At 47.4% G+C, this 23168-nt stretch overlaps 2 protein-coding genes across 4 annotated transcripts in view; both read left to right on the top strand.

The window, feature by feature from the left end:
- Positions 1-2457, top strand: LOC100119953 (U4/U6.U5 tri-snRNP-associated protein 2). Its single transcript, XM_001603592.6, has 9 exons — positions 1-250; positions 436-708; positions 782-957; positions 1025-1250; positions 1314-1600; positions 1695-1823; positions 1893-1954; positions 2019-2241; positions 2325-2457. Exons 1-9 carry the CDS (start codon positions 187-189, stop codon positions 2373-2375), a joined length of 1491 nt encoding a protein of 496 aa, XP_001603642.2. The 5' UTR covers positions 1-186; the 3' UTR covers positions 2376-2457.
- A 150-nt stretch (positions 2458-2607) lies between these two features.
- LOC100119820 (rap guanine nucleotide exchange factor 2) overlaps positions 2608-23168 on the top strand; it is a 116899-nt gene continuing 96338 nt past the window's right edge. The window contains exons 1-2 of one of the 3 annotated variants that reach the window (XM_031927984.2): positions 2608-3023; positions 16193-16197. The gene's annotated coding sequence lies outside the window, so the exon portion shown is untranslated. The remainder of the gene's footprint in view (positions 3024-16192; positions 16198-23168) is intronic. The other 2 variants (XM_031927985.2, XM_032597802.1) reach the window with 2 other exon arrangements.

The raw sequence follows: 23168 nt of genomic DNA, 5'->3' as shown, positions 1-23168 counted from the left end.
GGATATCGATACCGACGACAATCATCCCGCCCGCACCTGATTGGCTGGCTAAGGTGGCGTTTCACAATTCTCAAAACTTCCCGCATCTTGTGTACGCACCCTGCCGCATTCCAGCAAGTTTCACGCAAGTCTATACTCTAGTATACTATATATGCGCGTATACATTAGTAATTCATTTCATTGACAATGGCGGTTTCTACTTCACAGAAGAGTTTAAAAAGAAAATACGTGGATAATGACGAAGATGAACGTAAGTTTAACTTATTTTATAATAAACCATACTTAAATATTATTCCATAAGTAGAATACACGACTACTAGTACATAGAAGTCAGTTATGTGAAGTCTGATTGTTGATTCTCATAGGTTAGGATCATTTGTTTGTTGATACTTTCCTTGATTACAATAGAAAATAAATTTTCATTTTGTTTTTCAGCTTACGGGAAGGAGCAAAGAGCAGTGGCACCTAGATTATGTCCTTATTTGGACACTATAAATAGGCAATTTCTTGACTTTGATTTTGAAAAGTTATGCTCAGTCTCACTTTCAAGAATAAATGTGTACGCATGTCTTGTGTGTGGAAAATATTTCCAGGGCCGTGGAAACAATACACATGCTTATACACATAGCGTAGCAGAATACCATCACGTCTTTTTGAATCTCCATACACTAAAGTTTTACTGTTTACCGGACAATTACGAAATTATAGGTGAGGATATTGCTTGAAGCAGAGCATACATTATCATTTTAATTCATATCTAATTCAATTTATTGCATTGCAGATTCGTCGCTTGATGACATAAAATATGTTCTCAACCCAACATTTGATAAACATCAAATTGCTCAATTGGATAGGAATGATAAACTTTCCAGGGCTATTGATGGCTCAATGTACTCTCCGGGCATTGTTGGCATGAACAATATCAAAGCTAATGATTATTGCAACGTAATTTTGCAGGTAATATATTATTTTAATAGATTTTCTCAACATCAATGTTCTATCTAAGTCTAAATCACTTTAACAGGCGCTGTCTCATGTCACGCCACTTCGTGACTACTTTTTGAGGGAATCAAATTATTCAAAGGTTAAGAGACCACCAGGAGATTCATCATACCAACTTGTACAAAGGTTTGGAGAATTAATGAGAAAATTATGGAATCCACGTAATTTTAAGGCACATGTAAGCCCTCATGAAATGTTACAGGCAGTAGTTTTGTGGAGTAAAAAGAAGTTTCAATTTACCGAGCAAGGTGTGTGCGATTTTCCTGTAGAAATTTATAAGAATATTGTTAATAACTTTACTCAAATTTCAGGTGATCCTGTGGATTTCCTTTCATGGTTCTTGAATGCACTTCATATAGCATTGAATGGCACAAAAAAGAAAGATTCGAGTATAATATACAAGACGTTTTTGGGGCATATGAGGATTTATACACGGAAAATACCACCGCTTGAATTGGAAGAAAGTCAGCGAAGTGAACTCTTGAACACAGTTGAATATGGTGAAACTGTGACTGAGAGTCCATTCTTGTACTTGACTTGCGATTTGCCTCCTCCACCTCTTTTTAAAGATCAGCATGCAGAGAACATTATTCCACAAGTAATTTTTTTTCATATTCACGTTTATTTATACATAACATATTTCTATGCATACTTTGTTTTTATCATATTGATATAAACTTTAATTCCTGTAGGTTAATTTGTACACCCTTTTGAACAAATTTAATGCTGTTTCCGAAAAGGAATACAAGACATACAAAGAAAACTTTATGAAGAGGTTTGAAATTAGGGAACTTCCGCCATTTCTTATTCTGTACATCAAGGTAATTTGCAATTTCATATAATAAGGTAGAAAAATCTGTTACGATTTTACAAAAATATTTATATTTCAGCGATTTACCAAGAACACTTTCTTTGTGGAAAAGAACCCTACGATTGTCAACTTTCCAGTAAAGTGAGTATCATCTATGCATAATTCCTTAAAACACAAAAACTCATGTGGGCTATATCTTGTTCAGAAATGTTGATTTTGGCGATATCCTTACGCCAGAGGTGAAAGCGATGCATCCGTGTACAACATACGAACTCGTGGCCAACATTGTCCACGATGGTGAACCTAGTCATGGTACTTACAGAGTGCACATATTGCACAAGGCAACTGGGCAATGGTACGAGTTGCAAGATTTGCATGTTACACAAATCTTACCCCAGATGATAACCTTAACTGAAGCGTACATTCAAGTGAGTTATAGTTCAATCGATTATCCTTGTGATTTTTACTTTCGATGTGCACACTATAACTCAAACATCATTTTCATTTCTAGATATACGAACTTAAGAAGGACGATGCAGAGCCAACGAATGGAAAAACGTAATGACGAGAAGATAAATTTTGTATTTTGTATAATAGCTTTATAAATTATAAATAATTGATTAAACGATTATTAATTTTAAAAATAATTTGTTCCTTCTTTGAGCTATACTTATAATTCATCCAAAAAATTCAAACACCGGCGCCGCACAACTGGCAGCGCGGTGCGCATGCGCGTTGTATTCTTGCGGCAGCGGCGCCGTCTCGGCACAAAACGCGCGACTCCGATTCAGTCGGCTCGCGTTGCTTCGCTCGCGCGGCGGTGGTGCTCGAGTGATCTGTGCATGTGTATGAATGTTATATTCGCGCAGGAAAATACAAGCAAACAGTGCAGTGACAATCGCGAAAAGCAACACGTGCAGCGAAAAAATCCAGTGATAACTAACACGCCAGTGAGATCTAACCCTCGGAAAGCAATTGTGTTCGTTTTTGTTTGGTTGTTTGTGCCGGATGTAAAACAAGAGTCGAGTGCCTATCGTATACACCTATACCGATCGCAGTGCAAAGTGCATCACACACACACACACGCACACACACACACAAACAAACATACTCAGAGCCCAGCCAACAGGTTATACAGGAAAAGCAACAGCAGGAGGAGGGACTCGTGCCGCTCTGCACAGGTGTCGGCTGAGAAGCCAGGCCCAGCCTCGTAAGTCCATCATCTTATACTCTCTTCTGCAGGCGCGCATACCTCCGTCGGCGATTTTTTTCTTTTCGGAGAGTGTATAGCCCCCCTACCCGTAGTGTGTTCCGGGACGGCCGAGAAAGGAAGAGAGAGAGAGAGAGAGAGAGAGAGAGAGAGAACCGAGAAGTGGCTTTTTGCCGCGAAGGTCGCGCGCGCGGAATATATCGAGTGTGTGTGTGCGCGCGGCCTTATACCAACCTACCCACCGGTCGTCGTGCGCCTGCTGGCGTTTAACGGTTTTCCTCCTGGAGTCCGCGCGCTGCCCCGTTCGAGAGCGGAATTTTTCGTGCGTGTGTGCAGCGCCGGGAGCGTCTTGGCAGAGAGAGGGCAGGTGCATTCCGTTTTTGGAGGTTATAGCGCACACGCGCGTTGCAACAGGGGTGAGAGTGAAAGGACCGGTAGTACAGGGTATCGACTTTCGGCGTACCGTCGATTTTTAGCTCGGCTCGATGTTTTTGCCTCGTTTCTCGAAGATACCGGGATTTTATGGGCTGCTTGCGTAATGGGATTGGAGATTTTGGCACTGTGTCATTACGAACGTTGCATAGTGGACGTTGGAAAGATCCGAGTATTTAATGGCGATTCCATTGTGTACTCGCGCAATCGCGGCAAGCTCGAGTTCGGATTTTAAAAATCTGCATTCCCCGATACAGCCCGCGGAGTTTGTGCAGCTCCTTTATTCAAGATAAGATGCTACCGGTTCGCTGAGGGAAAAAGTCCGCGGTGTTTATCGAGGCTGATAATTCTATCGCATATTTGCACCGTGAAAAATACGCCGCACAATGCTGCGCACTGTGTCGCGGCGCTAAAGACACTTACTGCCTACCTATGCACACAAGAGAAAAATCGTAACTGTTAGGATTAGCAAAACTGTATCGCGAGCGGCTAATTCACCTCCGATTTAATTAGCTAACCGTTGCCCGACGCACTTATACGTGCACCGCATCTCCAACCGTTTCATCAACCTACGACGCGTATGCGCACCTACCTCGAGATCGCGATTTCGCATACGAGATAATAAACGCTCTGGCATAGGTATGTGCGCGGCGAGTGAAAAAGGCGAGGAATCCGGGCGCGATTGCATGACGGATTTCCCGCGAAAGACAGCCTTTTGCAGGATTAATTAAGAATATTCGGAGTGTCTCTCTCTCTCTCCGCGCTTGATGCAATTAGTTATCCTGAAAGAGAGAGAGAGAGAGAGAGAGAGAGAGAGAGGGGAGGCGTCGATGCCGGCGAGTTGTTTCTCACTTTTCGAGTCTGCTCTGCTGATTTGTGTAATGTAAGAACTGCTGAGAGAGTCGAGTGCTTTATTTTTACGTCGAATAATTGCTGGGGTAAGGGCTTTTTAGAGAGCCTGCGCGACTGGCAAGGTGCGCGAATGTGTTAATTCGGAGAGGCTTTGAGAACAATTGCAATTTATCGCGATCCGTGAAGATAATGCCTAGTTCGGCAAGAAGCTCGTTTTCTTATACCTAAATCAACAGACAGAGAGTAAAAGTAGTTTTCACTCTTGCGCACAGAGACCAGTTTCGCCTCTACTTCAAAGTGATTTGAAACAATGCATAATGCAATAATCCTGTCACTTTTTTTCATCCGCTCGTTATTGCGACTCACTCCAAGCGTTAAATCCTCTTATTTTCTATGCACTGCACTGATACGAGATATATATACGCAGAGTCGTATCGCTTTCTTATTTCATGCGTACTATTGGTATTACGCGTCGAGTTTCACGCACGCGTGGAGATTCGCGCGCGCGGTTTTCATTTCGAACACACGCAGCACAGAGAGCGAGAGATCATTGCCATATCACTTTCTTCAGTGCACGCATTTTTTTTCACGGAATATTCTGTAACTCGCTTATGGAATTTATTAAGTGTTTATTGGCTTCTCTACAGATCGTTAGAGTCACCGATAAGCACGCAAATGTATGCAGATTATTAGTCTCCCTCTCTCCTGTAATATACATTCGGTGTCTCGAGTTTTTGTCAACTCATACACACATGGCGTGTCGACTATGTATAATGGCAAACTGGTTCTTATTTATGCTAATCGACGCGGATTTTTATTTATCCCCACAGCTGCACGCTAAACATTCCTCCGGCAAAAAATACGCGTGCTATCCGCCGCCTTTAACTTACGCGGTGACCGGGGACCTTCGAGTCGATAATTTATTTCGCGCAAATTCTAAATGTCTTTTTCGGTAAAAAAAAAATGAATATCGCGCGCAATTTAAGCATCTCATCTCGCGTACGCGCATCCGGCAATATTAATCATTGCAGTATAGAACCCAGCAGCTCACGCACACTCTCTGCAGCCTAGACGCAGTACTCGCAATTAAGCGCAAGAGTTCGCTCTCCCGCTCTTTTTTCCCCGACAGCCGCAGCAGCAGCAAAAACACTCGGCGGTAGAAAGAGTGAGCGAGAGAGAGAGAGAGACTCGTCGTCGCGCAAAACCGGTCGCCTCTCTCTTTCTTTCCGCGCGACTCTCCCCTTGTGCCCTCCGCTATGCTCCGCAGCTACTCGTTTTCGCTGCTCGCTCTCTCTCTCTCTCTCTCTCTCTCTCTCTCTCTCTCTCTCTCTCTCTCTCTCTCTCTCTCTCTCTCTCTCTCTCTCTCTCTCTCTCTGTGTATATACGTGGAGGCGCTATTTTTGGGTTTTGAGCCGCATGTGTGTGAGAGAAAAAGTTGGTCCTTTTTTTAGGGGTATAAAAGGTATGCGCGCGGCGGTATTGATAGGTGGTCTGCGAATTGGTCTTTGTTTACGAGGGAAAGCTGCAGCGCGCGGGGTTTCTCAGAATCGTAGAGTCGCGAGCGCTGTATTATCGTATGGAGGAAGTGACACACGGCTCAGCGTCGCGCGAGATCCATGTGGAAGATATGCAAATATTCCGGCGGCGCGAGTATTTTTAGGGATTTCCACGAGCGATTATAATATTATTACGCGGCCTCGTGTCATCAGTGTGTAGTGATCCTCCTCCTCTCTCCCCGTGATTCATCGCCGGCTCTCTGCGTGTATCGAGATCGTCATCTCGACACCGGTACTTACAGCATCAGCCATTACACCGCCCAAAAATCGACGCGCTCGGGCACTTTAGGTAAAAAAAGTCAAAGGCCCGATTTCCGCAGTCCTGGAATTTTTCCTCCTCGTTGAAGGTTAAGTCACGATGCTACTCGCGCGCTTATCTTTCTCTCTCTCTCTCTCTCTCTCTCTCTCTTCGCAGCAGCAGCAGCAGCGCGACGTCGTGCGTATAGGGATTAAAGCGGCCGTGGAGGAGAAAAAGGGAAAACCAGTTTCGGCGACAGGTCTCTCTCTATAGACGTGTGTACGTATGCATACAGTGAGCATCGAGAGTCGATTTTACTCGATGCGCGACGTCCCAGCTCGGAGATTTTTCCGAGGATGATGTGTCGCAATACGGGCGTTTTTCGAAAGGTTTCTCTCACTTGGGTTACACCTGGATTTGGGTTTGTATCGATGGGATCGTGCGGACGTTGACTAATTGGACAAATCGTCGGCTTGCGCAAACGTCAGATGCTTATCTGCGCATCGGGTTGAATATCATTATTAAAACTGTAGGATTCAATAAAATACTCGCTTTACACGTTGATCGAAGCTTATCTCTCTAATATAAACTCGTAGAATATAATATGGAATAACACGAAGGTAAACAGACTAATCGGCTTAACATCGTGATCCCCGGCAACGTTATAATCTCCACGACCCCCCATTAAAGAATTAATTGGAGCCGAAAAAAAACTTTACGACCACTAGCTCCCATTGAAAAGTCTCTCTCTCTCTCCGTTCCACAGCTGCTGTAGTACAAAGCGAGCAAGAGAGAGAAAAAGCGAAAAGGCAAGCTAGCGAGGCTTAAAAGTTTGATTAGCATGAAAGTGCAGCTCGAGAGAGAGAGGCCGCGAATCGGAAAATAATCGATCGTCCCTCCCCCCCGCCGCTGTCTCGCTCACGCCTCATAAGCCTCGTGTAAAACTATATCGACAGAGCGCACCACCCGCACACCTGCGCGGAGAGAAAAGAAGTCTCCCATATATCGATAAAATTCCTCCATCCCCGCTGCCTATATACCTTTTTTCCTATCTCTCGCTGCTGAAGCTACTATACGGGGGGTTATTCACCCCCCGAAGCCGGTAATTGTTGTAAAAGCTCGCGCTGCGCGGGAGATATAAAACGCGAGAGAAAGAGGGTATAATAAAAAAAGGAAGAGCAGCAGCAGCAGCAGCAGCTCTAATTCGATGATGGACGAGCAGCCGATAAATTCCCCGAGAACAGGGTTATTGCACTACCCCTTTTCAAAGTGAGAAGAGGGGGGGGGGCTACTCGCGCGCTTTTGTTTTGCATTTTTAATGCCGAGCGAGCTTTTAATAATGAAGGCGGCGCGGCGGAGCGAGTGTAGCGCTGACGGAAATGTTTGGCGGCTGGTTTTATGGTTAATCGATTTAGAATGTCGGAGAGAGAGAGAGAGCGAGATTGTTTTATATTTAGATTGGCTGCGGTGCTCTCGCGGAAGAGAGAAAGAGAGGGCGTTAATATTTCTGGGATGAGCGCTTCTGCTGGCGGTGATCGAAGTGGTGCGGCTCTGTAAAATTTATAATGGAGAATTGATCGTTATTTTATTATCTATATACTCCCTCTCCCCGTCGGTATCTAAATTCCCATTATTAATTATCAGGATCAGCGATAAGAGCGCGCGGGAGAGTGAGTTCCGCTTGTGCTTTCCCAATAAATCGTGCTGGAAAGTACAACATACGAAGAAGAAACCTTGCATCTCGTTAAAAAAAAAAGTTAGCATCAACACGCAGCTTGCGGAGAGGAGGGAAACTAGGTCCTACTTACGTATACATCCATATGTATTCTTCGCGGCCCGGCTTCTTATTACCGCGCGACGCGCGCGCGCGCACACTTATAATGGCATTCTTCCTTCGGCGCGGTAACGCTCGCTCGCGCACAATGGCAATGACTCGTTCATCCGTTGTTGAAGAAGTAGCGAAGCACGGCGGCATCAGCGGCTCTGCTGTGCTGTTTCGTCGAGGGGGAACAAAAAGCGAGAAGGCCACCGAGTCCCTGCAGGAATAGGGTTAGTGTAGCATGTGCGCACGGCAGGTGTTTCGACGCCATGTTATATACTTGCCTGGGCCGTGGCGTCGTCGTTGCTGCCTGTGCTGTTTGCTATGGTTTAGGGTTACCCAAAGGCTCTTAATTAAACCGTGCAGCCGGTTAATTAGGCTGTGGGTGGTATAAGCTACTCTTTTTTGGCATAACTCGTATGACACTTTTTTTCCTTCGTTCCCGAGAAACGGAGATGCGGTGCGTGCGCTCGATGAGCGATGGAAAATTGATTAGGGCTTCGCGTGATTTTTTCTGCGTCGCGTGCGCTGCAAAGGGTGATGAGCCGCGCAGGAGTGTCTTTCTTTGTTCCGCGCTGTGTGTGACGAATGGCTATAGTTGCGATGACAACATTTCCAATTGGATTGCTTGGATTGTAATTCAAGCACACTCCTCGTCAAAGAGACGAGCACGCAGCTAGTTCCGAGAGTATAATCAAAAGAGAAGCGCGACAAAAAACCGTTACGCAGCCAGTTCGAAAAGCAGCATCAAAATATTCCCTCCTTCTCGAAGCGACAACAAGCGTTCCTCGGCCGCCTGAATAGGAAGCGAAGCGTGAATGGAAGAGAAGAAGAGAAGCATCGCGCGAGGAAGGTAAGGAGGGAGCGGCCCCCGCTAGAGGTGAAAAAACTACGAGAGATAGTACAAACGCGTGTACTACTCGCGTCGCGACGCCCTTCCAGATACCTACACATCGTAGTGGTCTCTCTCTCTCTCTCTCTCTCTCTCTCTCTCTCTCTCTCTCTCTCTCTCTCTGACGGGTATCCGCGCAATAGCAGCCGCTGGGGAGAGACGTAGAAGAATTCAGCGACTCTTCTCTCTCGCGCTTTTTTTCGAGAGTTTCTCATTGAAGGCACGTTCCTGCGCGCGCGCGAGAGTGTCTGCCATGGCAATGCTTTTAAGGCACGTGGCGCACACTGCTCTGTGTGGGGGGGAGAGAGAAGAAGCGCGCGAGTCGGCTGTGCGTTTTTTGCGCTGGTTTTTTAAATATACGTCTCTGGTATCGGCTGGTAGGATACTGCGAAGTATCCGTCGAGATTTTTCTATGGCACCGTCGTTGCTAAAAATAGTCGCTATCGAAAAAAATGCTCGCAAAGTGTCCAGCTCTAACAACAGCGAAGAGGAAGCTTCTCGGCGAGAGCTTTCCGCAATAGAAGCGCAAGCGTCTGATATACACCCGCTTCATCGTAATCTCTCAATCCGATCGGAGAGAGAGAGAGAGAGAGAGAGGAAGCTCGCGATTGCCCGCCGTCGTCGTTCCTCATCGTCAATCGCGCGAAAATCGTCTCTCTTTTTCTCCTCCACCTCTGCTCATTGTGCGCACTTAGGCTCTCTCGCTCGCCGCGACGTTAAACAGATAAGCATCGTCTGCGGGGTATTTACTCCACTTTCCACGTTACAGAAAGCCACTTTGAAACCTTGCTCCCGGGGACTGCTAATTGCTTGCTGCTATGCGTATAGCAAGTGAGCTTCCTCCAAATTCATTATACTATCCCATACAGCTTGCCTTTTTCGGTCTAATTGCGGTGCCTAGTGCCGGAGGATTATCGGATGGCTGTGAGATGTTAATTCTGATGGGCTGCGGAGGGGGGAAACGAGGGACTGTGGTTGGAGGCTTAGGATTAAACTTCTACGTAACGTAACGTTTTTGTGTGTCAGTAGAGTGGGAGATAGAGAGATAGAGAGAGAGAGGAGATTCTTTTGAAATTCTAATGCGCCGCTTGTATTATTACGCGTCATTTGGAGGAATTAAGGTAACGAATTACTGAGTTTACGCTTCCTCGTTATATCGCGGGAAGTCGTAATTCATCTTACGGCATCAAATTAACCATATAACTTCACGCGAGACACACGAAGAGAGAAATACGGTAAAAAGACCTGATTCGCGCAAAAAAGCTCGCTCGCAAGCGTGTACCATTCACCCGCGCGCAGGCGTATACCTTGTCACAATTCCTTTGTGTCTCCTCTTCTGCTTCGCGCGACTCTTATCTCCTGCTCCTCTTTGCTCTCGTCGTCCGCCGCGCGAGAGCAGCCGCACCACCGCCTCCGCGTCTGCATAACGGAAAAGATGACGAAGAAGAAGAACAGCACCTCTGCCGAAAACAATGGTCTGCTACAGTGGGGGCCAGTAGAGAGCTCGTTTGCGTAATGCGAAAAAGACGGGAACAATACCGCCGCGCGCCGAGAGTTTTTCCGTTCCGTTCGCGCTTCGATGCCCGGGAAACGCGAAATTACGAGCTCTCTTCTCGCTCCCTTTCGAAAGCACCGGCCTTCTCGCCTTTCCAGCAGCAGCAGCAGCCCTTCTCTCTTTCTCTTGGTATATCCGTTCTCGCGGAGAGAGAGAGAGAGAGAGAGAGAGAGAGAGAGAGACGAAACGCCGCGCGAAACAGGCACAAAGGCGAGCGAGAAAGAGCTGCGTTATTATGTGGAGAGCAGAGTGCGATGACTCTTTCTCTCGTGTGTGCAGCGGCTGCTGCTGGTGCTTGGTCATTCGATTATGATACGAGGACGGCTGAAATGGAGTCGGCGGGGCATTTTTGAATAATTACAAGGTACGCCGCTGCCGCACTCTGGCGATGAGGAATTTTCGCTGCCGATGTGTAATTTAATTGCGCTGATGCGTGCGGATTGAGCGGCTATTTTTTTTATCGAGAAGGCGTAGTATAAACGGTCCCATTATTTCAGCCACGAAACCGTCTCTCGCTCTTACCAAACTCCCCGGAGGATATCTCCATACGCTCCGCGGCGCGTACAGTAACTCTCGCACGCAAAAAATCACGAACGCGGAACGCTCTTTCCTAATATCTCCGCAGCCGAACTTATGAGCGAAGAACAATGCGACGACGGGAACAAGCGACTCTCTCTCTCTCTCTAACAGCGCGAAATAAAGCGGAGCACAACACACGCTCGTCGCGTAACTTATAAAAAGGCGCAACGACTCCGCTGCAGTGTACACAGACAAAGAGAGAGAGCCGGCGAAAAAAATTTGTCGCCCCGACGATCGATTATGTAACGTCCGCGGGGAACTGCTGCTTCATTCTCGATTGGTTCGCTGCCGCCTCTTTCATCTTGGTGCTCCCGAGTGGCGAAATTTTTCTCTCGCTGCAGCGACGCGCTAATGAGATTACACTCGGCGGAAAGGGGATGGGGGGATCGAGAGACGTTTAATTTTTCTCGAGAGCGAAACGCGATCCGTCAGAGCGCAGAGTGGAAATTATTTTCGACGGCCCGTCTCTCGCGCGAACGAGGCTTTCAGGATTATTAGTCCTGCTAAATAATTCAACTGATGCTCGTTATCGCGCTCACACACACACACACACACACACACACACTGATTTATTTTGCAATTCAGATTTCAACGCGCACGCGTCTCGAAAATTCAGGTGTAATCCAATTCGAACATCAATTTCGCTCTCCTCGACGACATCTAATTCCATCGGCGAAAAGCTCGCTCCCGAATGACACGCGCGAGTAAACTTTACAGCCAATACAGTCCCCTAGAAATCTTGTATACACACATACACTCGCGCGTATATTTCTCTTTACGCCGTGTAGCTACAAGGACACCGGGAGGCGTGTTTCCTTAGGGGGACGACGTGGCGGCGGGCGTCAATTTCTGGCGCAATTTCACGGCAATTTCCTGATTGGAAGAATCGCTGCCTGCGACGAGAAAATGATTGCCCGACGCGCGTTCTTTCCAGGCAACGTAAACTCGATGATGCGGCGGATACATAGAGTGCAGCGACTGGGCGACCGAATCCTTCGGGACGACGTTTCCGCGGCAGCTTGTTTGTGTGCGACATTGTGTGAAAAGTGCAAGCTGATGGGATTTAAACGTACTTTTTTATATTGGATTCGCGAGAGGTTATCGCAGTTTCTTCGCTTCGCGTACGATTCCCCGGCGGATATTGGAAAGCGTGCGCATCGCGATATTTTCTCGAGAAACATATTTCGCGACGACACGCCTCGGGACTAGCAACTACTTCGAGTTCATTCAACGAGCGCGAATTCTCTTCCTGGCCGCAACTTCTCGCGTAATTCCTATCGACGGCCATAAGCATAGAGCAAAGGAGGAACCGGAAGCTAGCGAGAATTTATGCGCGCACACGCGCTCGACTCATTATGGCTCTAGACTCGACGACGGCGCGAATAATATTAATCGATCCCGATATCGCGGAACATTCCACGCGCGCTAACGTCCTTTCCCGAGAGAGAGAGAGAGAGAGAGAGAGAGCTTTCGACGCGCGGCCGTTTGGCGATAGAGTCCAGCCCCTGTTAGAATGATTGACGCTTTACGGTATACTGCCGCGCGTATTTTGGCCGCTTGGCGAAAGTGCTGATGTGGGATTGATTGGAAAGCTGCGCTTGATCGCGGCGCTTCGGGCTGATTGATTCGGTTGAAATGAAATTGAAATGATATTGTTGTCGAAACCGCGAGTTTTACTGTCTGTTATACGCGCGTGCCATGCCATTGAATTAAGCGAACCGATTAGAGCGCAAAGCTGAGAGTTATAGGCTATGCGCGACGATATAGTGCTAAATCTCCGCTCTACAAAGATAAGAAGAGATCAAAGGTTTCACACTTTATATAGCTCGTTGATGCTGAGGCTTTCTTTATGAAAATCATGACGTCATGGCGCGCCGATGACTTCATCTCTGCTCCAGAAGAAAGGAGGAGAGAGTGTTTAATATACAACGCGTTCGGATGCCCTCACGATTCGCAATTTTCCCCAACTCTCTCTGGGCTGACCCATTTAGCGAGATACGCACATCGTCGCCCCGAAGGCAACCCTTGCCCTCCTCGAGCGCGAGAGAGAAAAAATACGCAAATGCATCTCTCCTCTCTGCAACACAGCTACTGGGCCGTAATAGCATTCGGTCCTCGCTCTGCTGTGTCCGTTGATTAAAAACGTGCGATTGACGTGCTCTCTCCTCATCGCAGACATGCCAAATCTCGTCTCCCAACTTATAGTCGAATTTAATTAATTCGCTACTTTCGGGACCATGTATATCACGGAGAGTCCGCCTTATCAACGAGCGGATCCTTTTGTCAGGAAGTGCTTGTCCGTGAAAAGGTGTGTACGTGTGTTGTGCGAATGCCGGTTTCGCGCGGGGAAATGAAGTGATTTGGGTGACCGGGCTGTTTCATTGTTTTCGATGCAGTATAGGACGCGGTTTGATGGAATTGCAATTTCGGCCGACTGACTTCGTTCGAACGATTGCTTTTGTTGCGTAGCGTTTTATTTGTACTCGTCGCGTTCTTTTTTTGCATTTAATTTACCAGAGTACATACGCGGGAAAAAATTCTTCTCGTTTCATTCGGGTCTCTCGATTTGAATGTCATAAGTTCAAGAAGAGAAAGGGAACTTTCCCCCGTCGAAAAATTCCATCGGCTGAATTTTCGCATTTACTCTGGGATTAAAGCTCAACTTTTTCCCTCCCTGCAAACGAACTTTTCGGAGTCGCGCGCGAACGTCGAACCAAATTAAAACCCCGACCCGGGGTGTAGAGGTATAGACGAAAAGGGAGAGCTGAATAAAAGAAAGGCACGCCTACGAATGACTCCTGAACTTTAATCTAGGCGTCGGGGCGCGCGTTTTTTCTCGACAATCGTGCCGCGCGATTATACCGTTTTACACGAGCTCCGGTCGGGTATACATGTATATATGTATCCGACTGCATGTCTACCTACCTACCTACTGAAATAGGTGGACTGGGTCACGAACGCCTCGCTTTATATTCTCACTTTCGAGAGGATTTACTTTCGCTTGCGGCTTTGAGTTTATTTAGGCTGGGCGCACGAGCTTTTTTAAAAAGGAACTTATTATCTTTTGGTTTCAAAATTATCGAAACGGCGCAAAAACACATCGGTGTATTTTTAGTGAAACGAAACCGCACGAAGTCGTCGCATCGTTACGCAACCCTTATCGAAACAACTCTGCGTCGTCAGCAACGCCTGTGCATATCGCTTTCATTAAAAGCGCTGGCAAACGATGAAAAAAAAAGCGAAAATGACGCGGAACGCGTTGCATACGGAAAGACACGACCTCAGCCATCGCACAGCGATTATTAAAACCAAGCGTAAACGGGAGATGCTGATGAGGATATAGAGAAAAAAAAGCGCTGGACAAAAATAACACACAGCTTTCGTCGTTTTATCGAATTACTTTGTCAGGGCACTGCATTCCGTCCGACCCAAATAGCAGAGTATCAAGCAGCGATAATACACCGCAAACCTCTTCTTCTTCATCTTCTGCTCTGTATTTATCCGCCGCGTCAAAGAACTGCGGAACCTCCTTGTAACCCCTCGGCGACGACCCCGCAATCATTCCGCCGTTAAACTCCCACCGTTCGCTTCAACTCTTTCAGCACGTGGCGCATAATACTGCGGCTGCCGCGCTGCTGCTGCGAAAAAAAGGAGAGCCCCAGTCACATGGTTCATTGTCCCTGACAAAGCCGTGAAAAAAAAACAGGCGAGTTATCCGCAGTAAAAAAAAAAAAAGAAAGAAAGTCTCCCGTGGGAGACAGAGTGAGAGAGACTACTCGAGGACTGGCGCATAGAGCAAAAAAAAAAAAAAGATTATCGACGGCCCAGACAGACAGCGCGCACACTCGTGCATGCATCGCGTCGTCCGCAACAGAGGCCCTCGAGATAGCTCTCGTCGATTCTTTCGGGGAGAGCGAGTGTGTTGCGTACCTATGTGTGCGGGGAGGGTTGTGTGTCTGCGCGTTTAGCCCTCCCCATAGACTGCGGTGGCGGCAGCAGACTGTGCGCAGAATGGAAGGCGAAGCAGAAAGAGAGAGGATATATACATGCGACTTTCTGCTTATTGTTTTCGAACAGAAGCCATAGAGCCAACCGACGGCTGTGCGTTTCTTCTGCTAATGCTTTTGCATGTGTGTACACACTGCAGCGCGGCGGCTGTCGCTGGCGTATGGGGGTTTCTCTCTCTCTCTCTCTCTCTCTCTCTCTCTCTCTCTCTCTCTCTCTCTCTCTATGTTGCGGATCGGAAATCGTTAAGTCTCCCTGAGCTTTTTCTCTATACTCGGGGATAGGAAAATTTTTCATGCTTTTGAAAACTCGCCGCTGCTCTGTAAGCCAGTTTTTATAAATAAAAAAAGCTCTGAGCTCTCGTCGAACACAAAGCTCCGAACTTGGAAAGAACTTGGAACGCGTAACACCGCCTGCGTATACTTACGCGCGTATATAGTCTGTCTCACCGCAGAGTCGCGTGCGGCACTCCATTGTGCTCTCCGCGTCGTAGCAGGCGATGTGTGCGCAGTGCACGGCATGCAAGAGTCGCGCGCGTTGTTTCTGTGTGCATAGCTGGGCCGTGTGTACGTACGCAAATGAATTGCGCCTCGCAAGCACGTGGCGCTTCTCCAACTGCATGCAGCTGTCTATAGTCTCGTTGCTATAGGGATATACCTACAATTTGGGGATGTTGCGGTCGGCTGATGAGCAGGTTCGATTTTTCCCCGGATATTACACGTGATGTATGCGTCCAGCACCTGCAGCAGCGTTGGCTTGCTCTCTATTGTTTGCGCGAGTATACCTCGGGATATCGCGCGGGAATCGGAAGAGCTTTTTGGGTTAATTCGTATTATGGATGTATGCGTTACTGCGCGAGGGGGAAGTGCTCGGTTGTTGTTGGAGGAGGATCGAGTCAATTTCGGAGAGTACAGCGTTTGCTTTGATTAGTCGTTGTCTGCGGGAGTAAGAGCGAATATTGCAATAACGAGTGGCGCATATGTATTTTTGTTTACGGACCGGAAGCGCGTTATTTTAATGTCGCGTGCCTATAAGCCGGAGGGAAAGTAAAATGCTGCAGACACGTGCGCGCACAGGAACTGCGTTGTTGCCAGCTGAAGACGTATGTGCTGGTCGAGGTCTCTGCGTTTGATCGATATACTCGACGAGTTTTATCTTTATGGCATGTGTGAATTACCTTTTCCCAAAACTTTGCCGAATCGTACAAAAACATCCAATCGCTGTTGTTGTTTATGTTTCAGGTGAGGTAAGAAACCGTTCCGGAGTTTCGACCCCCCAGCAGCTGCGTGAGCTCGTCAGTCATGACTTTTGATCATTCCGATTTTCTAATTAAACCGTCCTATCGATCTCAACACACACACACAGCCTATACAACAAACTCGGGGGCTGACGCACGACGCGATCATCATCGGCGAAGATATAGAGAAAGGAAGAAGAGTGAGGCTCTCCACACGTCGAAAGTCGACACCGAAGCTTTAGCGGTGCTCCTCCGCGGCTATACGCGTCGATTATCCAAGAGAGAAAGAGCGGAGGTTATACACCCGCTTTATAGGCAGTAGCTGCGCGATCGATAGCTGTCTCTGTCGTTCGTTCGCCGACTGACGCTCTCGAGTCTATCCTCCTCTCGCGCGTTGTATACTGTGTGTAAAACCTGCGTGTGAAGAGACACGACGAGTCGAGCGTCAACTTGTCCGTCATTCGCAACGCTGCAGGTGTTGTTGGTGTTATTTTTTTTTTATTTGCCTTTGGAAATTGTTCGATATAGTTGATTGATGCGCGCGGTATAGAGGTTCTGTATTAAATTCAGAGAAGAAAACGCGCGGCCCAGTTGCGAGGCTGACAATGCGATATTTTCCGTCTTTAGAAAGTCTAATTGTGTCCCACTCGCGGGGAAAAATTGTCGTCTCACGTGTATTCCATATTTCAGCTGCTCTCATACGCCGAGAGCTGGCTATTATTGTCAATGACGCGAAGGCTCCGATAATTGTCGTTCGCCCGTGTACAATACGTCCAATAATCTCGATGTTCTCTAAAAGAGCCTCTCATTATTATCGTGCAATTTTTCCAAAGCCTCAAACGGGTCGAACATCTGTTCGGTACGTATGCTAGGAAGAAAAAGAAATTTCGCCGACCAAACACAGCAGTCCATCCAGCCTATCTATAACTGCGCTCTACTTCGTGTAGAATAAGACGCGTCGATTCAACGGGCCGGGCCGATATAGCTCACAGACACACACACACACACGCACACGATCTAATTTTACATAACGCCTCGAAACAATAATCAAGAGCTCGTTCGATTCACTCCCGTACATTGTCGAGCTATTTTCCCCCGGTATACAAAGCCGTCCCCTCGCAGTGCGCTCTCCGCGTAAATTGCTTCGTTGTGCAGATCACAGTGTACCGGGCTGCACACGTGCAGATACGCAACCGACGAGTCATTGCTCCTTTTTTTTTGCGTGGATATATCGACGGGCGACGTTAATTTGTATAGGGGTCGGTGACGGCGACGGGGATTCTGATTTTCTTGCGATGTGTTATTGGGTCCAGGGATGAGTGGTGATTTTGATTATGGCAATGATGAGGTGCGATTTCCAGACTCGTTTATCGGCGGTATAAGTGGGAGGAGGCTCGCGTGATGCGGTTTTCCCGAAATAGCTCTGCATCGATCTTTTTTCGCGATTGCGTTCCGGTTCGCAACTGATCTTACATTTGTGAGAGCATACAATAAACATTCCAGTTGCGTTTTTACTCGACACATGTTGCGCGAGCTTTAAACATTGAATTACGATTGTATTCCAATTGAGATCTGCGTATATGGAATGATTGCGCTCGTCGCTTAAATAATCAACATACATATTCAATCGTCTCTTTTATTATTGAATGTCGGTTTCGTATTACACTCCATTGACTGTTTCGTCTATCTTCTTATTTGTCGTCTGCTTGGCTGATTACGCGCAACTAGAAAATGCGTGTTTCCGTTGTGTGTTACAAGCGCATGTTTCGCGATAAACAAAAGCGTCATCGCTTGCTGTACGTAGACGATAGTTGAAAATACTCGCGATGGAACATTTCGTGCTGTTGGGAAAAGTTATGTAGCGAAGACTTTGCGTTCGATAGTTTAGTGCGTGATAATAGAAAATAATTAGGCTTGATTATACGGTGAGAAAGTGAAACTTGTTTTTACGACTTTTAGCGTGTGTTCATCGACTTAGACCGGGCAATAAAAGATTTTCCAACAATGTGCAATTCATCTGGGTTTCCATGAATTATACATGGCTTTTTTATTGCAATTAGAGCAATTAAAATGTGTTCAACGCTCGTACATCAATCCCATTTGGCAGACTTGCCTTTCCATCATAAAGTATGTAATTCCAATCCAAACATGCACCCTCCAAGAAAAACAAAATCCGATCCACCCCAAAAACTTTGTTCCAGCAGCATAAAAGTTCCGAAACTTTCTATAATTAAATATACGCAGCAGCTCGTGTACACAGCACTCGACGTCTTCTCTCTCTTTCTCTCTCTCTCGGCGCATTATCACATCTGGAACGCGTATGAGCACATGCACAGGGGGAAAAGAGCGCAATAACGCGGACGTGCATTTATATATGAGAACTATCCCACGAGTGATCCCCATACACTCTCTCTCTCTCTCTCTCTCTCTCTCTCTCTCTCTCTCTCTCTCTCTCTCTCTCTCGCGTCGATGCTTTTCTGGAGAAAAGCCGGCGCTCATTACGCGCATTGAATCCACCGCCGCTTCTGCTTTTCCTGCGCTACACACAACAAGTGCCCCATAGCCCTATATATGTGCGACTGTAATTATTCCCATTCTCCATGTGTGTGTACCGCTGCTGCTTTGTCGTAACGCGTTTGTTGCGAGATGTGGAGAGGATCGCGAGATGGGTTGTGATGCGTATGGATTTTTTTCCGCGCTCTTTGTTTTGACTCGCGAGAGGTGACGGGGTCTTCTTTGTATATATTCGGAGCAATTTTATTGTTCGCCGGAGAAAGTTTCGAGCGCTCCGGTTTTCAGAGGTATTTTTCGACACGTACGTTGCATTCAGGAGAGACTTTTGAAAATTATTTTCATTCCCCTAAAAAAGAAAGCAGCTCCTCTCGGCTGCAGCATGCTCAGAACGCCGCGCCGTCGAAATTTTCCCGAGCACATAATTACACGGCTGCACGCCGTCGCACCTCGAGAATTCTAATACCATTACGCCCTTCGCACACACCTGCCCTCTATCTCCCTCTCGCTCTCTTTCTCTCAGCGCCTAATAACTCAGCCGTGATAAAAGACGCCGGTGTAGGCGGCTTATAATTAAAGGCGCGATCTCATATTTGCATTCCTTTTTATTTTTCGCCCCTTTCGCTTTTTTCCCTACAGCATGTATATAAGAGATTCTGAAGAGTCTTCTGTGTGTAAGGCGCTTTCGGCTTCCTTAACTCGCGACGGTATCTTGCGGTGAGAGGACGAGAGGGAGGGAGAGTGAGATGACGGTGTCTAGCCGACGTCGTCCTGATAACGATGGGACGCGCGTTTTCTTTGGCGGTGCTTCGCTTCTCCGCTTTTTCCGGGCTTTCTGATTAGACGCAGCTTTCCTCGTCTTGTTCCGAGAGCCGACACAGATGACACAGATTAAACTTGTCTGGCCTCTCCCTCTCTCTCTCTCTCTCTCTCTTTTTCCGACTCGTAAAACATCGCCGCGACGATTACTCAGTCGGATAATTGTTTACTCGAAAAGCGACCTCCTCGAGACAATAAGGCACGCCTCGAAATTCCTTCCTGAAAACTTCCCCCAAAATTCAGCTGAAGACACTTCCTCCTCCAGTCTCCGGTATAACAAGAGCACACGGCGACGCGATTATCCTGCGGCGAGAGCAGCTCGACAGAGAGAGTACAGATCGAGATAAGCCAAGGCGTCTCGAGAGCCACTGCTGCGTGCACTTGTTCCTCCGTCCTGAAGAAGCGAGATTTTTATCGCGAAAATCCTGCGGCATACGGGCTATACTGCACTCCGTCGTTTTTATTATGTCCTCCGCAAGGTGCGGGCGCCGCTTATCTCTCAGCGCGCGCTATACTACCTGAATTTGTTCACTTTGCGCGGCGCGACGAGAGCGAACTCGAGTGGAGGAAGCTGCGCGAATATTTCAAGTGTGTTCGCTCTGAATTAAACGCGCCCCGGCTGAAAATAACGAGCGCAGGAACGCCGTTAAGATAAATTCCCTTTGGAAAAAAAGCAACTCGACAATACACCATTGTGCGCGGTGGAATTCTGCAACGGAACGTTTATTAAATCCGACAAAGAATTCGATACCTCGCTATACAGCTCTGAAATCGAATCAATTTGTCGTTACATAAAAGCAGTACGTATACACGGCTCGCTCGCGACAAAAGCTCTCTCGACCTGATTTTTTTCATCGCCTTGTAATAAGCGTAATTCCACACAGCGTGAAATAACCGGCGCAAAAAGTTTTAGTTTACCGTTCGTTATGAACTGCACATACACAGCTCTGTTATTAGTCGAGGGAGTCCGCGGAGCGGCAAAAATTATCGACTATGACGGAGAGCGAAGAGCAGCAGCAGCCTTGCTTGCGCGGCAAAGTCAAATTAATAGAATGTCATGAAAAAATCAAAGCGAGCGCGACGCGCCGGAGTAGGGGACGACGATCATGCACCGCTTAATGAGGATGTACTCGCGTAACGGCATTGATCGCGTTATATTGTGCAGGCTTCGATTTTTCGTTCCTTTATACACGCGATACGGACAGTGCAGATGCGGTTAAACGCCGTGTTTTTGCTTTCTCCAATAACACGGCCGAACGACGCAATCCTTACAGCTATCGCGGGATCCTCTGGGGAAGAGCGAATCCGACATTTGAATATATAATCCCGCACAGCACATCCCACGCGCGCTCTAAATCAGCTTACGCAACGGTTCCTCAAGGCTCCTCTCCTGTAAACGGCCCACTCCGCGCACGCACAAAAAAGCTGAAAAACAACAGCGGCTCTAAACGCTCTGAAAATCCTTGACTGAGCGGACAATGCAGCAGTTGCATTATCTTCCTGCGCCTATTGATACAGCCGTAAGAGTCCAATCCGTTAGTTCCGGTTCCATCCAGTGCGCAGGAGTTCTGTTGTTGCGCCGCTCTTTCCATGGAAGACGCGTGCCGCGTGGTGCATCGTCGTCACGGCCGAGGGCCGATCTAGACGCCGCTGCTCTCTTACGAAGTCAGCTCTTGCGATTCTGGAACTTTTTTGCGCTTGGGAAAATTCGGAAAATTGATGTTTTCTGCGCATTTTATTCGCTGCAGCGTTTATTTTTTAAGGTCGAAACGACGCATGTCGCGATAAAAATAATCTCGAACGAGCGTATAAACATTTCCGCTATTGTTCGGCATGAAAATTCGGCTTATGCGTTAAATCGTCTCTCCCGCGAGCCGCAACGAAAAAACAAACTCTTTTAAATCCGACGTGAACTAAAAGGTCATTTTGCACCGAGACAATGCGCGCGACATCGGGCTTGTTATACGCTACCTGCACGAAAAAAAGCATTTACAATTTTTATTTTCGTCAAAACAATGAAATTACGCCCGTCCTTCCGTCGCAGCGCAACAAGGGCAGCGTACGACGACTCGACACAATGCCAAATTGATAAAACTGCGCGTCGCCGGAAGTTACTTCATATCTGTATCGCACTGTAGCGCGGAATTAAAAGAGACATTATCAAGAGATAGACGCGACTCGCGCGACGCACTTGACCGAATCGCGATCAGCTCTTTTTTCCGCCAAAAGCTTCCGCGTCGTCGCGGGGCGATGTAATCTATTCGATATTCAAAGCGTCTTCTTTTTTTTCTGCTCTGCGAGCGCGCTGTTATAACAGTGGAGTTTTTGTACGGAATTTTGTTCGCCTGATACCATATGGAGGCACTGAATTTCCGGATGCCAAGGATGAACACGTCATGCGATGATTTGTTTTTTATAATCATCGGGGATTACATTGCGGCTAATTGATTGCGGTGTATTACGCTGGAATCCGCGGCTGAGTCAGAGCCTTCGTGTTTCGTTTTAGACGAGCTGCTGTCTGCAGGCGGAGATGACGCTCGAAAAACAATAGAATTATATCCTCTTCGCCTAAAAATATGCAAAGCCTCCAGCTCTATTTCCGTACGTCCGGCGGCGAACCTCATCGATGGATAATCGACTCTTACTCCCACATCTTTTTTTTTCGAGCACGACGATCTCGCTCCGTAAAAAATATGCGCCTCGGGAGAGCACGTGTGCGTCTCCCGAATCAGATTCGTGTCATCGGTAAAAATACCTCGCGAGAGAACTGCAGCAGCCCGCCGACGCTGCATAGAGAAGTAGACACTGACTGGGTGCTTCACCTACTTATTTCTGGGCGAATGAATAGCCTTTTTGCCGCGGACTCGAGCGCGCTCTTTAATTTTTCAGCCCAATGTCACTCGGGACTCATTATTTCCCAGGAGAGAGGTGAGGAGCGTGCCCCTGGGACGTCGCGGCGATTTTCGCGTGTGTGAACAGAGAGAGTTTTTTTTTAGACGAATTGCCGCGAGTCACGGGCTTTGAGGAAAAGAGCTTTTGATTTTGAGTTTCCACGGGCGATTGAAGAGCGAAAGTGGCCTAGTATATATAGTGAGCTAGCGGAAAGGTTGCGTTACCGTATCTCGGGCTTTTTTTGCTGCTCTAGTTAGTCGGTCGTTGTATCGTCCGCGTGCGTTCGCAGATTTTGTATACAATGAAAATTCAAATGAATATGCGCCGCGCGGCGTTTAGCCTGAAGAGCTCCGTTTACGTAACTGCGAATCGACGAGGCTATTACGAATTGTTTAACACCATAAAGATAAAAATAAAAGAAGAAACAAGTCGGCTTCATCCATCACGCGCTCAAAGCTCGCACTTTCCCAACCAGCCTGAAAAGCCATCCTTTAATTCCCCCGCAGCCACTCAGACTTCCTCTCTCTCCTCTAACAGCAGCGGCGGCAGCAAAGTGCACCTTTGAAAAATAGCCGGTTAATCGAGAAAAATTGCTGGGCAGCTCTCGCGCGTGAATCTTCCCGTGCGGCTAAGTAGCCGCGAGTGTAATAGCGTTCGTTCATCCGATCGATCGCCGGCTCTCTTCATAATTCAAACACACACACACACACATCCATCCCTCTCTTCGCCGAGAGATCTCTCGCAGCCCCTCGCCCCGG

This window comes from Nasonia vitripennis, chromosome 3 (assembly GCF_009193385.2).
Source record: "Nasonia vitripennis strain AsymCx chromosome 3, Nvit_psr_1.1, whole genome shotgun sequence".
Taxonomy (NCBI): Eukaryota; Metazoa; Arthropoda; class Insecta; order Hymenoptera; family Pteromalidae; genus Nasonia; species Nasonia vitripennis.
This window is presented reverse-complemented; position numbering and strand designations above follow the sequence as displayed.